The sequence below is a fragment of the Anguilla rostrata genome, chromosome 16 (assembly GCF_018555375.3).
Source record: "Anguilla rostrata isolate EN2019 chromosome 16, ASM1855537v3, whole genome shotgun sequence".
NCBI classification, from domain to species: domain Eukaryota; kingdom Metazoa; phylum Chordata; class Actinopteri; order Anguilliformes; family Anguillidae; genus Anguilla; species Anguilla rostrata.
The window spans coordinates 19,783,996-19,799,208 of record NC_057948.1 but is presented as its reverse complement, the minus strand read 5'-3'; the positions used below and the strand labels follow the sequence as shown (position 1 = coordinate 19,799,208).

Genomic DNA, 15,213 nt, shown 5'->3' with positions numbered 1-15,213 from the left:
TTATCATTGTCCGTGAAAGATTATCTGGTCAGATTTGGTAACGGGACTGGTCAGATGATTACATAGAAAAAATCTTTTCTATGTAATCATCCTGTGTGATCTGCTAGCAGCTGCCAGGTGCCTTTGCTGCATGTTTGTCTGTGCTTGACAACATGTTTGGTTAATGGCTATGGTGGGACTCCCTTGCTCTGGGAAGTGGCTGCTGAAAAATGAAGCAATGTTTTACACTGTCCCTCTGTTCTTCTGTCTCATCAACGCAGATGCTGGAGAAATTCAGGGTAGAAAATCAGGGGCAGATGGACACAAGGAGCACCTTCGAGCTCATTATTCTCCCAGAGAAACCCATTGTGTTGACCATAAGACCTCTGTGACCTCAGTCAAATGGGAGGTAATGGAGTGTTGCCAAGGAGAGCATATAGAGATGTGAATCTCCATGTTGTCTACCATACATACCTGACATTTGCATAGCGACTAAATTAAAGGGACTAAAACCTAAATGACCTGACCCCCCCCCCCCTCCCCCCAAACAATTTTTTTTCTTTTACATTACACATTTCAAGTATGTTTGGTGAAATGAATCACAGTTCCCAAGATCAGTTGGTCATTTTTTAATCATATAATTTCTTTATAAAAAATATTTCTAAAAAATGTTTGATTTATTTTTATAAGACAATTCTCCTTAACATTTTAGCCATTGTTTTTGTCCATTTCAGTCGGACTTCAAGCATCTGCAGAGGAAATTCAAGACATTTGAAAAAGAGAAAATTGAATTGCCCTCTTAGCAGTTTACTCATATTTTCCAGAATAGGTTTTTTAGAAGGCAATAAAAAATTGATTGTTAATTTTGAATACAGATACAAAAAGATGACAAGAGGGCACATTTGAGTGTTTCAGTTAATCTGTAAAAGGCATTCAGAACAATTTATAATAATCATTATTTTTTTTAATGTTCTTTTGTCAAATTTTGACAAAATTATATGCCTTTAATACTTTAAAGAAGAAAACTTTGTTGCTGCTACATTGTCACCCCTCACCCCTTATATCACTAATCTTTTATAGCATCACTTCATGTTTTATGTGAAGTTATGTGTCACTTACAAACGCTGAGTTGTACCTACCGTTGCAAAATATTGATCTGATGTGATGACACAAATAAATGTTTATTTTTATTAATTAAAATAAATGTCAATTTTACCTTCAAATGAAGTATTACCAAATCTCCTGAAAACAATGCCTTAAAGAAGCTAAATTTTTTGAAGAAGCTCTCCCAATGGAATATCTCTACATTCTCTTCGTCTATCTCAGCTGTGCTCCAGAGGAGAAGCTATTTTCCATATTGACTGCAATTGTCATGTCACCTTTGTAAATAACTACCAGGTAACACAGCTTTCGAAGGTCTCCCCCCGTCCTTCGAGAGATAAGAAAACTGTTTCTGTCTTATCAGTTTTGGACCTCATCAGTGAGTTTCCTCCAAGAGTGATATTGCAGTGTTGTCAGAACCTTTTGCATCAGGCTTGTCATGTAAATTTTTTTCTTCATCATATGAAACTTTTGAGTTGTAAGCTGATCTGGTTTACTGTGACTTTCTTACTAACATTGCATTTCAACATTTCAAATAGCTGAATAGCAAAAAATTGATAAAAATTATTATTTGGATGATTGAAAAATTAATGATGCTTGGGGAACTCTTCTGCCTGTGTAGTAACAAGTCCTATCAAAATGAATTGTACTGTTCATGAACCTATTTGGGATTGTCTAGCCATGATACACTGCAGTTATTAAAACATCTTATTGCCAGGAGTAATTAGATTCCTCAGTGTCCTTGTCAAATGGGCAATTCAGCCATGCCCTGATACATTTAAGCTATAAATCCCTCTGTCATCACCTCAGCTAATGTATGATGGTCATTCTAACAAAATTAAGTCTATAGAATAGCAAAGGAAAAGAGACTATGACAACGGTGTCTAAATGTACTGTTACCGCAACAGAAATTTATTTTGCTTTAGTACATTTATCATTCAATGAAGAACATTTTGGGTTTTTTTAATGTTTTGTGTCATTTAACTGTTCCAAGCTAATTCCAACTCCCACTGTGCCATCTTTCAGCTATAACGACACAGATTACATCTGCAGGTTCAGCCAAGTACATCAGCCCGTTATTTTCTGTTTGAACAGCTGTGAGGGAGTGGAAGTTTGTCTCTGAAGAGACAGGGTTGTCTAAAATTGGCCTCAGCCTTGTGCTGGCCTGACATGAGTAAACACATTCTTCACTGGATCAAGGACCAAAATAATTACCAAACGTATTGCTCCACAGTAAACTTACTGTAAAAACAGTGCAAAAGCAATGACTTCCTTTGAAGGCACAGAGTGTGGAGTGTACACTAAATCACCAAAGCTAAGTCTAAACAGAGTACTTTTTGCAAAAATGGGGTGCCAAACATAAAAATCTCCCAGGTCTTTCCTGTAAATGAGATCACAAAAAAGTGTCTGCCTTTACAGTAATTAAGATGTCCTGCTAAGGCTTTATTTGCCTGCAGTTCAAATGATGGGTTTTCAATTTAAAAAGTGTGCTTCAAAGGTAAATTAAATGCAAAGAATATACTTCATGGTGAAGTATGGATATTGTCTGTCCTCACTGCAAATACAAGATACGTATGAATAATAACACAATAATTGCACAAAAGCACAAATAATAATCAATATGACATGACAGCTCCTGAGGATTATCTAAAGATATCACATTTTACATTGTGAATTATCTTATTTTTCAAAAATCAGTTGTTTACTTGCTGATTTGACAGTCCTTACACAATGTTATCTTCTGACCTAAGTTATCTTCTGTTGTCCTTCTGGTGTTCCCTGTTACAAGATCACGCAGGCAGCTCATAGGTCAGGGCTAGTGGTGGACACTGCAGACGTTCTGGTCCACGTCAGTTCTTTCTGGTCTGTACCAGTTTGTTCCAGTTCATGAGAGGAGGCGTCACTGCCTGATGAGCTTTATGAGTTCCTCCAGCTTCATGGCCGTCCTCAGGTCACCCTGCACCTTCAGCCTGCCGCTGGTGTAAGCTGCAAAAGGACGCAGGGTGCCTTCAAACAGGGCCAACAGATCCTCCTCACTCATCTGCAGGGTGACGTCGGGCTGCACCGCTACACCTGCTCCCACCTCACCTCTCCCTGTGACACAAAGACAGCGCTAAATATTAGATCCCGGAAAAGCCATACTCCCATTCATGGAATGCACAAACATTCACAATACGCAAAACAAAGTAGTTAAGATTAAACGTAAATTGGTCAATTTCAGTGTGATTAGCTGGAGTTTAAACCTCAGGCTTAAACCCCTAGGCCACAGAACTACATTACACCAAGAGCAGCTATCCAATCCTGTGTAAAAAGAATTAGCTGTTCCAGTTGTAATTCAGTTCTGAAGTCTAGGGGGTCAAACCTGAGGTTTAAACTCCACCTAAGAACACTGCAACTGACCCAATACTTTTGTTATGTAGTATTTCATGTTACAACTATGTATATTAAAAATATTTAATATTTTGCCCATATAAGTAACCAAAGTTCATTGTAGTACTGTAAAATAATGTCACAATTTTTCCTCCTACCTATTTACATTTGTACAGGTCTAAAAACATAAAAACAGATTTGAAATGTTTAAAAACAGGGATTGAGAATTTTAGCAGCTGCAGGCCTTTTTTCACCCTCACGTGGTGAGATCTTGTTACTGCAAGAGATGCACCATGTATCAATGCGTAGCATCACTTTTCAGGGGAATAACCTACAACAGGGGTTCCCAAACTTCATGAGGCCACAGCCCACTCAATGTATGAATTTCCTCCAGTTCTGCATCAGTAAGTCTGGTCTCTGAAAGTGTGCCTGGCCCTGTCGGCTTGCATATGTTCAGTTTAAGAGCCAAACCAATTGGCTGTGCATGCAGACCGTGGCCCTCTCTAGTGCCCAAGGCTCACCTTTGCTCAGGTCGACAAAGTAGCTGTTGATGCTGCCGTCACTGAGGCCGATCTGAAACTGGAAGCAGGCGCCCACCTGCTGTACCAGCTGCTCAGAGAGCCGCAGCTCCACAGCGGCCAGCAGCTGTGCCGTGCTGACCCTCTTAGTCACCATGGGAACAGAGGGACCCTGCTCATCCACAAAGCTCACCGTGTCCCCCGAGCCTGAGGAAAGACAAGCCCCCGTGTTTCTGCTGCGTACCGACAACAGAAGCCACACGCAGAGACCCTGAATTGTATGACGTGTGCGAGTCACCTTCAGGGGGCTGGGAAAGCCCGCTGTTTCCCAGGAAATGAGCAGCCAGCTGCTGTATGGGTCCGATAATGCCCTCCAGCCCAGGCACAGAGGGGGGCAGGATGACCGGGCCGGAGAGGGAGTCATCTGGGCCTTTCAGCACCGACTCCACCGTCAGCTCCACGCGGTCCACCTCCAGCCCCCACGGTCGAGTCATCTCGTTGATGTCTATCTGCAGCACAGAGGTTGTGTTCCACGTGACCGCCTGTTCTTTAACCGCTCCACGGGTAAACGGTGTTAGCAGACAGCTCCAGAGAACAGGAGCCAAATGCACTGCTGACACTGCTCTGTCCAGAGTAGGAGTAAGTGAACACTTAGAGACGGCACTAGAGCACAGTGGGAGGGGTATTAAAAAGCTCACCCCGAGATGCTCGCCCAGTTTGACCCTCTCTGTCTGGATCTCTCTCACAGTTTTCTTGCCCAGGTTGTAGGTCATGGCATTCTGTGCCGTGAGCCGCGTGGAGGCGTTCAGGTCCTGCACTGCCACCACTGACATCACTGGGCTCCAGATGCGGAACTGAATATCAGCCCCCACCGACACCAGGCCACCATCCTTAGTGGTCACCTGCAGCAAGGTCCGGGGTAATGAACATCCACGTGCAGCAAGCAGTACTCAGTGTGTGTATCTTACCCTGCCCTACTCCTATGTTTGTTTTCACTCATAAGCATTAATTGTTTTACTTTAATCTTATACTATAGACCTAGTTGCCATTTTTTGAACCAAATTTAACATTTTTTTATGCAAGCAAGTTTGGAGAGACGTTTCCACCCAATGATGTTTCGTTGACATATTTTATAATCACATTTTCAGAAAGAAATACAGAAATAAATGTAATGCTATCATGATAAACTTTAACGGTACAAATCTGTATCTCTTGCTCTTTCTTGTGTTGCTCTCTGGTGGAAACGAGTGAAACAACAAATGTTTCCCAAGCAACCAATTTTACAACATAATGCGATTCCAAATTTTTGAGAGGTGTGCAATCAATGTAGCATTTTTGTGCTCTGGTCAGATTCTAATTTTTATGCAATGTCATACTGGTAGGCTTGTTAAAATATGGCACCCTATTATAAAGTGGCACAGGGTAAGTGCTTTACACTATGGTACCTTGCAGGGTGGGATGTTGAAAGCCCTCGTCCGCAGGTCCACTCTCTGCCACTGATCAATGAGGGGTAGAATCAGGACCACGCCCGGCCCTTTAGGAGGACGAACTCGACCCAGACGGAACACAACTATCCTCTGGTAATTGGGCACCATCTGGACAAAAGTACAGTCATCTTACTCCTCAGTTTCTCCACTGAGCTAACCCACGGTTCTATTAATGAAATGAAGGCAAACTTACTTACCTTCAATACAAACCAGCCAGAAGCGGGAAAGGTAATAAAAGTGCAGACAAATACAAGGAAAGTGACGATCAAGTTGCAAATCCAGGACAGCCATCCCTGAGATCTGTCTAGGGGTTCAAAAATTAGGACGCAGTGTTGACATTATTTGGAATTACCTAGCTCGTAAAGGAAACTTTTAAAAGCATGCACAGATAAAATACAATGTCTGCATAATCTTGGTAACTTGCATTTTATTTACCGAAAGTTACCATCCTTAGCAATGAGGCGAGAAATCTATTTGTAGCGATCCAGCACCGGACTCGAGCAACCTACAACGCAAAAGCATTATACAAAATAGAGTTTCGTAGAAATCTAATTAGGGCATACCTTTGAAATCGTTGTCAATGACGTTAGGAACGTAGTCGAAAGAATGTCCCTGGTGACTGAATTGTTTCTGCGAAAAACTCGCAGGCGAGACGTACAGACCGGGACTAGTCTGAACCAAATCTCTCTGCGGTAGAGATTCGTACCGATACCCCGAGGCGGTTTGAAACATCGTTGCTGTTCGTCAGGTTTCTTCCGTTATAACATTAGTTCCGATATTACTTCGCTACGCCTTTAGCTATCTTATGCAGATTGACACAGCCGTACCATAACAATAAATCGGAATTATATGGTGTGTTGCCTAGCTAGCAATCATAGCACACTGAGGCTATTTGAAATCTGCCTTGCGCATTAAATATAACGTTATGTGTATAGGTGACCGCTCTGTACACATTTCCATTTATCCTATATGATTTTTGTCTTTAAAAAAATATAAAATCTTAAAGACTTGCGATCATAAAACCTCTATCTACCGTTAGTCGTCTAGCTGGCTGACATTCGTAAATTCACTTCCCTGTTTACAATCTAGATTGTCACAAAGGAAATTGTTTGAGAAAATAGTAGCGCTCTAAAATAAGTTCGCCCTCTGCTGGAGATAGAAATCACGTTAACACGATCTCACAGACCCCATACCCACCCAACACATACCTCTGGGATGTGGCTGTCAGCATGCACACCTCCTTATAAATTAATCCAACTGGACTTTCTGGTGTTATTGAGGTAATGAAATTCGTACTGAAGTTGTTATGCAGTGTACAATTACTCATATGTGTTGAGGTAATAACCAAAACGTTTTTTCAAGAGAAAACAAGTTAGAAAAAATTAATGAGAATAATATTTATTGATATTTACAGAAAATGAATTAGAAACACTTTTGTTGGTTTACAAAGTAAATCAACCTGAATTTGATGCAATCACTTTTTTCACTTTTCATCACTTTTGTGGACTTCAAAATGAGAATATGCATGTTTCCTTATCACAGGCTTCAAATAATTTAATGGATGAATTGATTATTTCATCATTTGTATGTTGCACATTTGTGTATTTAAACATATCTGTCTTGTTTTTACACAGTGGTTGCACATTACCGTTACAACCATAATGAGATAAAATTGCTCTTTGCCTGGCTTCCATTTTGTGGTCAAGCAGGCTGGTGCATGTGCATGATTTTGTGTGCATGTTTGTGTACGTATGTGTTTTTCAAATAGCATACACCATTTCACCCCCTGAAATTCATCATGACATTGCAAAAAAAAAAAAGATGAATATGATATAAAAATAATACTGAATAGAACAAAACAATAAAGCACAACTAAATCTGGAATGTGGAGAATAAAACAGAAGTAGCAAATCAATGAACACCAAAAAAAAAAACAGCTTTTTTTGTGGAATGAGACCTGGGTCCAGGCACAGATCTAGTTTAAGAGCAGTAAAGCATTTAATTTGTCTGTTTTACAAAGGAGTCAAGGCCTAGTACTGTGCAAGCACTAGGTTTTGGCTCATTCTGCTTCAGAACTTCACACGACTTGTGCATGTTGATGGTGTTTATTTTTTCCCCTCATATGCACAGCCCACAGAGGTCTCCTTTCCCTCAGGCTGCTTTGTCACAACACAGCTTGAGCACCAAATATTGCTCTCTCTCTGTCTCTCTCACTCTCTCACCGTCTCTCTCACTCTCTCACTGTCTCTCTATGTCATTCAGGCTGCAAGAGTGTGCAGTGGCCTGTGCAGTCCAGTCTAGGCTGGGCTAGTTCTTGAACATGTCGCACAGCAGCTTCTCCATGGGGGTGTTTCCAATGGTCCTATGGAAGAAGAGGAGCTCGATCCGCTCCGATCCCACGAAGCGCAGGGAGGGCAGCAGAAGGAGGAGCTTCCCATACCTGACCCAGGGCGACATAACTTTAGGGAGGGATGTTTCTACCATACACGGAACGATGGCTTAACAGAGCAGGACTGGCTCATTAAAGGAGTAGTTCACCCAAATATGAAATTAAGGTAGTATATACAGTGTATACTGTATACAGTTTTGAGCACCATAAACATATGGGTCTGTTGAGATCTGTTATCAGGATGAGCTGCTGGAGATATCTATAAATACTTGTCACATCTCAGTGAAGCTATGTGGGTGGATAGATAGTACTCTGGGTATGTGGAAACATACATTAATTTCTTTTTTGGTGAACTGCCCCTTTAAGATTCTTGTATTGTCTAGAGAGGCTAATCTGAGGAATCAGAAAAACTTATTTAGTAGCCCATCTCTACTCAGGCATGAAAACACATTTTTCTATTTTAGTTTTGAAGGTGGAGGGAGGTTTGCTGTTCATACACTGTTTTCAGCAAAGTCAGAACTGGGGTTACTGATAAATATAGTTAATGTTATTTCTTTTACATAAATCACACTGTAAATAGCCCATACTTAATATAGATTTGTTTACTGAAAGCACACTGTAAATACTTTTACTGAAAAGTAGTAGTCTTTAGTCATTTTGGAAAGCATTCTTCCACCTGGAGTCCGTAATCAGCTCTGTGCAGTTATTGTCTACCTGCAGTTTTTAATTCACATGTCTTTCATTATGTTTTATTTATTTAATTTGTGGTATGCTATTAATCGGTTTCTGTGATAGCTGGTGATTGTGGTGAAAGGGGGAAGTACTTGTTTACCTGGCAGGCTGGCTGGAATAATGGGTGCGGATGTGCTGACCCAGCATCACCTGAGACTGGTCCTGCAAGTTCTCCACCTGCTCTGGGTCCTTCAGCCCTCGGGTCTCTGCTCCAGTAGGGGGGAGTCAAGAGGGAAGAAGCTTCATCATAAAAACATGCACAAACACCAGACTCTGGAGAACAATGAAAATTCACATCTGACATGATGCATTTGGCTGTGATTGGATGACCCACCTGGTTTGAAGAGGACAATAGCCTTGAGGCAGGCAAACTCAGTAGGGTCCACCGCGAGGGCCTTGAAGCGGCTGAAGATCTCCTGCAGGACCCGCAGGTCGATGCTGGTGAAGCTGGTCTTTCCCTGCAGAGTCGGGGAGAGGTCGGGCAGGGAAAGCAGGGGGCAGCTGTCCAGGGGCAGAGACCACTGGATGGCGCAGAGAAGAAAGAGCTCGCTCCAGGCCTCCTCCAGCAGGATCACCTGGAGGACCACAGGGAAAGATCTCATCTCCACATGCACTGTACACCCACTCCAATGCTGTCTTCAAGCTCTTGTCGGGGGAGAGGTGGTAAGTAGCTGCCATAGCTTTGCCGTTCCAAAGATATGTCACTACTAATTATAAAAATATCTGAGTAGACATATACTGATGTACGATTTGTTAAAGATTCCCATCAGGGAATCAATACAGTAAGTGCAGGAATTTCCAAACATGAATAATTGACTGTGTGCACAAGTTTTTATACTGTATGCAACAGAGGTTGTTAATTTATACTTCTTATCAAATCTTCACACACACTGGAGAATCTCTGGGAATCTTTTCAATCAGCTGAGACATCCAATCCAGTTCCTCACCTGGTCCCTGAAGGGGAGGTTGGAGAAGACAGGCAGATTCTTGGCCCACTTGACAGACATGAAGAGCAGGCGAGCGGAGGTCTCGTACACATTCTCCAGGCTGCTGGAGGGGTACAGGGACACTTGGTAATCCGCTGTCGTCCTCTCCGGTTCATTGCTCGTCACGTCAATGTTCTCATCCACTGTGGGGAAAGGGGGAATGAGCAGGAGAGAAATCTTGGTTGAATACCCAGATTAGGCCATGACCAGAGTGAGGAGGACAAGTTCATTTATGCTTAAAGGACACACTGTAAATTATCACTCATCAGAGTATGTTATTACAGGAGTTTACAAACACTTCTGGATCCTGAGCCATTCATGAGTGAATAATATGAGACATTATTCAAAATATGAAATATAAAAAATATGAAAAAATAAGATTTTCATACACAACTCATAACAAATGACTCATATTTTAAAATCCAAAATACGCAAATCAGCTGCATGAGCACTGTAGCCTTCCTGTAATGCATTTAACTGCTGTGACTTTTTCATGTCTTGGAAGGTGTGTACTGTATATGTGGTCTAATAACCACTACATGACGCCATAACCACCCCCCCCCACACACACACGCACACACACAAGCAGCCTCAGAGTCTCACCGTCCTCAGGCTCCAGCTTGGCGCAGGTCTCTGCCGTCATCAGGCTGGCCATGAAGCGGTGGTTGTTCTGTGGGCTAGCGCAGCGCTGCAGGGGGGCGGTGGAGCTGATGGAGGAGGTGATGTGGGGCCGGGTGATGACAGAGCAGGTGGAGGATGAGGATGAGGAGGAGGTGGGCTCCCGCGTGGTGGCCAGGTGCTCCTTCTCCGCGTCGATGTCCATGGAGTCCAGGCGCACCTGGGCCGTACTGCGGGGCTGCCGCTCGTTCTGCACCGCTGCGGGGGAGAGGGAGAGAGAGAGAGAGAGAAAGAGAGTATGAGATTACAGTGATATTTACTACTATTATTACAGTTCATTCTTTTGTTATTACTGTATTTGCCATTATTGTTATGAGCAAATATTGATATTTATTCTTGAATTGTGATTTAATTTCCACTGAGGAGTGACAGCCACTTACCATCCTTGTTCATACCAGCCTGTAGGCACTTCTTTAACCGGCAGGCTTGGCACTGGTTACGATGGGCCTTGTCCACAGGGCACATGCCTGTACCAGCCTGGCACCTGTGCAGGGTGAGGGAAACAGGGTGGGTGGTTAATTCGGGAAAGTTTGCATTCAGGGAATCTGAAAAGAAATAACAAAAATTAGTACCAGTCATGTGTTGTTGTCAGCCATCTGAATAATAAGCCTCTGATAAATGAATCAGTGTAAACGTAAGTGTGGAATTCTGAAAGTGAGTTTGGTGCACAGCGCCTCTGAGCCGTGCTGCGCTGGGGGAGGCAGCTGTGCATGGGGGGGGGGGGGGAGCCGGCCCTGAACCCCAGCTCTCCACACCTGTAGATGAGCCGCCTCCTCACGCTGCGCTTGAAGAAGCCGCTGCAGCCGTTGCAGGCGTAGATGCCGTAGTGCTTGCCGCTGCTGGTGTCCCCGCACACTTTGCACAGCAGCGCGGGGCTCAGGGCTTTCCCCGGCGCTGGGCTCTTAGCTGTAAGAGACGCAGACAGAGAGACCAGACCGTGAGCTGCAGGCTCGCTCGGCTGCCGCGTCTCCTGAACTGAGCACTCCCTGCACATTGCGCCTCCAGATGTCTTTAATAGGGATAATTTCACATGCTATTGGAGAAAAATACAAAACCCAAAGTCAAGGTGTTTATGGCAGCAACTCCAAAACTAAATGCATTATAGTTGTGTCAAACATAAAGGCTAATTTCTTTTTTTATTTTATTTTAAAAAGCATGGTGATTTCTGTGCTTTACTAATGAGCATCTGAAGCAGAGAAATCTTATGAATGGCTCGATGTACTGTAGTGCAGGAATGCGATAATATTTGTTGTATTTCTGTATATTGAACTTAACTTTATGATGAGTCTATTTATTAAATATATTGTCATTTGTATGTTCCTCTCATTAATAAATCTGAACATCATTATTGTTTATTATCATTTATTAATTTGTTACATACTACTATCCAGAATGACGTCCGTGGTCATCACAGCATAGTACATAACATACATATTGTTTATTCTTTTAATTTGTCTCTACAGTATGCCTGAGCAATTATATATGATCGAAATCACATTTATGATGTGAAGGTATGTGCCTCAATACCTATAATAATTTGGTTAAAAATGGGCTTTCCTTTTGAATCAATAGCCATTAAATGAAAGGTACAGGTAAACTGTAGATAAAACATAAAGTAGCTATTTGAATTTTTGTTTTGTATAAATTTGTGACTTCCATATTAAGCATCCAATTTCATGAATAGCAAAATGAATGTTGCGTAGGTATCCATGTATGTCTCTTCTGAGAGAAAGGGCAGGTTCTGTAGGCTTGTGTGGTGCAGGGTCCCTCCTGGAACAGTAGTTGCAGGGACATGGCGGTGCTCGTTTGTGGCTTACCCCCTCGGCTGTCGTCAGTGCCGCTGCTTCCCAGGGAATCGTCCGGAGAAGAGGAGGGCATTCTGGAGATCTTGGAGAGGTGATCTTCCATCGGAGGGGCAGGCCTGCAGAGTGGAGCGAGGGTGATCCTGCAGGTGATCAGGGTTAGAGAGCAAATGCTTCCCTTTTGCAGCTCTGAGGGTTTTCCTCCTTTATAAAGTTGGAGTTACGGAGTTGGATCCTAACTGTGTTCCTGTGGAGGGTTCCCCTTTAGATGGGTGGTTTATGACTCCTGAGGGTCAGACTGTGGAGCAGGCTGAAGAGTGGAACTTTGGAAATGAGATGTCCCCTTCCCGCGATCAGAGTTTTTGTGGAACGCTGCTCTGTCGGTCTCCTAACGCAGACAGGCCAGATGGCGGTTCAGTGGTGGCCAGGACGTTCAGTTGCCTCCTCTGTTCCCGAAAGTCGTGTAAGCTGCTTGAGTCTGTCTGCTTGCACCGTTCGTCCGTTCCTGTTGGCCAGGGCCAGGGGTGTTGAGAGCGAGTGAGTTGTTCTGCCTCTGTGAGGGTATAGCCTGGCAAAGGGTGACGAGGTCTGCACCTTCCGCTTGGCCGTGTTGAGCTGTGTCTGAGAGTTTCGGCGTATCTCCGGGGCTTCTAAAGAGAAGCGGGGGGATTAGCTCCAAGCGCTGTGTAAGCACATGCCTATTTGTCATCCTCTTAATCTTTACTGTCCATCTAGAGGTGGATCAATCAGTCACACTGCAAAGAATTAAAAAGGTGGCCAATCTTCAACAAGTGCATAAAAAAAGAGGGTGGGGTGTGGTGCGGCAGGGAGGGGGGGGCGGTGAAAAAGAAGGGAGGACAACACAGCAGGCGGGCTATGAGACAGGAGTGCTGTAACATTAGACCCTTCTTTCTTTCTCTCCCTTTCTTCTCTCTTTCTCTCTCTCATCTGCCTCTGATGGCACTGATCGGTCAGCAGCCACGTGCCGCGTCTGCCGTGTTTGAAAGGGCAAGGGCACAGGCTGTGCATTGTCAGGTTTTCTGCCTCTCATTGGGTACTGCTCTTTTTTCTTTTTTTTTCCGTGTGCCCCAGAATTCCAGTTTAATTTCCCTTTCCCTTGTAAATTTGATCTGTGTGATTGCTATCCATTCATAATGATGTCCTATGTTTGCCAAGGGGGCCAGCTGCCTATTAACTGCCATTATCCTTCCTCTCTGACTGGACTGAGATCACTCTGTTCTCTGGTCAGAGGGGGTGGGAAGGCGTGAATGGGAGAATAATAGAATTTTAAATGGATGTTGTTGTTTGTTGTCCATTTCTCATTAGTTGGCAGGGGGGCTTTGGGTTCAGGGCGAACTTGGGTTTTTTGCAATATTGAACGACCAGCATGTCCTTACAGGATGGTACAATGAATGAGGACAAGCAGTGACCATTTGATTTCCTATACCACAAACATACACACACATACTAAAGTAGGGATTAATTATGCAGTATAGTCTGTAAGTATTTGGACTGTATCACAATTTTTATTGTTTTTGCTCAATACTCCAGCTTGTTGGATTTGAAATAAAGCAATGAATGAGGTTCAAGTGCAGAGTGTCAGCTTTATTTTAAGGAATGATAGTCCTTTTTATACACAGTTCCCACATTTTGGTAATTGGACAGTTAACTGCTCAGCTGTTTCTTGGCCAACTGTTAGTCATTACATCATTAGTGGATGCACAAGAAAACTAACAAAAGGTCTGGAGTTGATTCTAGGTGTGGAATTTGCATTTGGAGTCTGTTGCTGTTGTTTCTAAACATCAAAGCAGGCCACCAATGGGCAGAGAAATTACGAATCCATCAAAGTCATAGCCAAAACACTGGGATGTTTCAATTGTGAACAAAACCCCTTTTAACTGCCAAACAGGTCAAGAGCATTCTCCAGGATGTAGACATAGATGTGTCAAAGATTAAGAGAGAACACTATACCAGCATATCCTCAGAGGGTTCACTGCAAGAAGCAAACCACTGGCAAGCCTCAAAAAGAAAACAGTCAGTTTTGAGCTTACTGTTTAAAAAAGTACATAAAACTGTAGAGTTCTGCAACAAAGTCTTCTGGACAGATGCGATGAGTATTAACCTGTACCAAAGTGTTCAAAAGAAAAAAGTGGGGAGGAAGAAGGGAACGGCGCATGATCCAAAACACCCCCTCATCTGTGAAACATGGTGGAAGTAGTGTTATGTCTTGGGCATGAATGGCTGCCACTGGAACTGGGGGGGACTATGTATAAAAGGACTGTAATTCCTCCATGGATTACTAGACATGGATGTAAATACCCTTAAATTAAAGCTGTCAGTCTGCCAAAACAAAACAAATTGTGCCACTGTCCAAATACTTAGGGAATGCGCTGCATATGTACACTGATTATCTGTTATTGGACCTGTGCCCCCCCAGCAACGGATTTCTTACAGTTTCATCATTTGTTAATCCCTCACATTGTTACACCAGACTCCGTGAGCGATCTCAATCTAGACAGACTGCTCCGTACAAAATGGCCACGTTTGCATGTGCAAACTGCGGTGTTCTCCCTGACTCGGCCAACTATTGTATGACATCAGCTGGGGTATCTGTGTTTCCTGACTGCTTTCTTTTCACCTGAGTTCTCTGTTCATGTATGTAGCCTAGTTTTGTCCCTGTTTTTTTGTTTTTTATTATTATTATTTTTGTGTTACTCTCAGCAGTTTAGGACACAATATCTCTGCAGAAGCTGCACAAAAAGTTACAGAATCCAGTGAAATCGTCACATTCTGATTTTCACCATACAAGAAGCTTTGCATCAATAAGTGCTTTGGTCTGCTTTTTACATTGTTTTGTATATTAATTGCTTGTGATTTACTTGATGGACTCAATGAGATTGGTCTTCTACTGTTAACCAATTAATGTTGTCACCTGATACCAATTTCACAAAGAGTACATTGGACCTAGATTGTGTGTTGTGTTCAATGGTTCATCAGTTGCAGTGCCATTTTTCATTATCTGGCTCAATGCACCTGCTGTAAGAGTTTTGGAATATTTTTTTGAGGAGTGCAATACTTTTACTGTCACTTAATGGTATTAGAAATAAATTAGGTCTACCACGGGCATCCAACCACCGGCCTTTCCATCTGTACAGCACAGGAAGAAATTCA

At 42.9% G+C, this 15,213-nt stretch overlaps 3 protein-coding genes across 7 annotated transcripts in view; 1 reads left to right on the top strand and 2 right to left on the bottom strand.

Annotated features, from left to right (window-relative positions):
- Positions 1-1,567, top strand: part of LOC135241706 (cholesterol side-chain cleavage enzyme, mitochondrial-like) — a 59,762-nt gene extending 58,195 nt beyond the window's left edge. For all 5 annotated transcript variants that reach the window (XM_064312308.1, XM_064312311.1, XM_064312310.1 and 2 more), the window contains one exon: positions 261-1,567. In XM_064312308.1, the coding sequence (XP_064168378.1) occupies positions 261-371 (111 nt within the window). In that variant the 3' untranslated portion in view covers positions 372-1,567. The remainder of the gene's footprint in view (positions 1-260) is intronic.
- Positions 1,568-1,963: 396 nt separating this feature from the next.
- stoml1 (stomatin (EPB72)-like 1) lies at positions 1,964-6,621 on the bottom strand. Its single transcript, XM_064312313.1, has 7 exons — positions 6,019-6,621; positions 5,653-5,759; positions 5,414-5,563; positions 4,667-4,870; positions 4,267-4,477; positions 3,972-4,175; positions 1,964-3,174 (listed from the first exon to the last, which is right to left on the bottom strand). Exons 1-7 carry the CDS (start codon positions 6,185-6,187, stop codon positions 2,981-2,983), a joined length of 1,239 nt encoding a protein of 412 aa, XP_064168383.1. The 5' UTR covers positions 6,188-6,621; the 3' UTR covers positions 1,964-2,980.
- A 216-nt stretch (positions 6,622-6,837) lies between these two features.
- On the bottom strand, positions 6,838-12,688 carry LOC135241708 (photoreceptor-specific nuclear receptor-like). Its single transcript, XM_064312312.1, has 8 exons — positions 12,058-12,688; positions 10,996-11,146; positions 10,621-10,724; positions 10,166-10,438; positions 9,524-9,705; positions 8,911-9,151; positions 8,677-8,782; positions 6,838-7,895 (listed from the first exon to the last, which is right to left on the bottom strand). The coding sequence occupies exons 1-8, from the start codon at positions 12,146-12,148 to the stop codon at positions 7,763-7,765; spliced, it is 1,281 nt and encodes a 426-aa protein (XP_064168382.1). The 5' UTR covers positions 12,149-12,688; the 3' UTR covers positions 6,838-7,762.
- Positions 12,689-15,213: the final 2,525 nt, after the last annotated feature.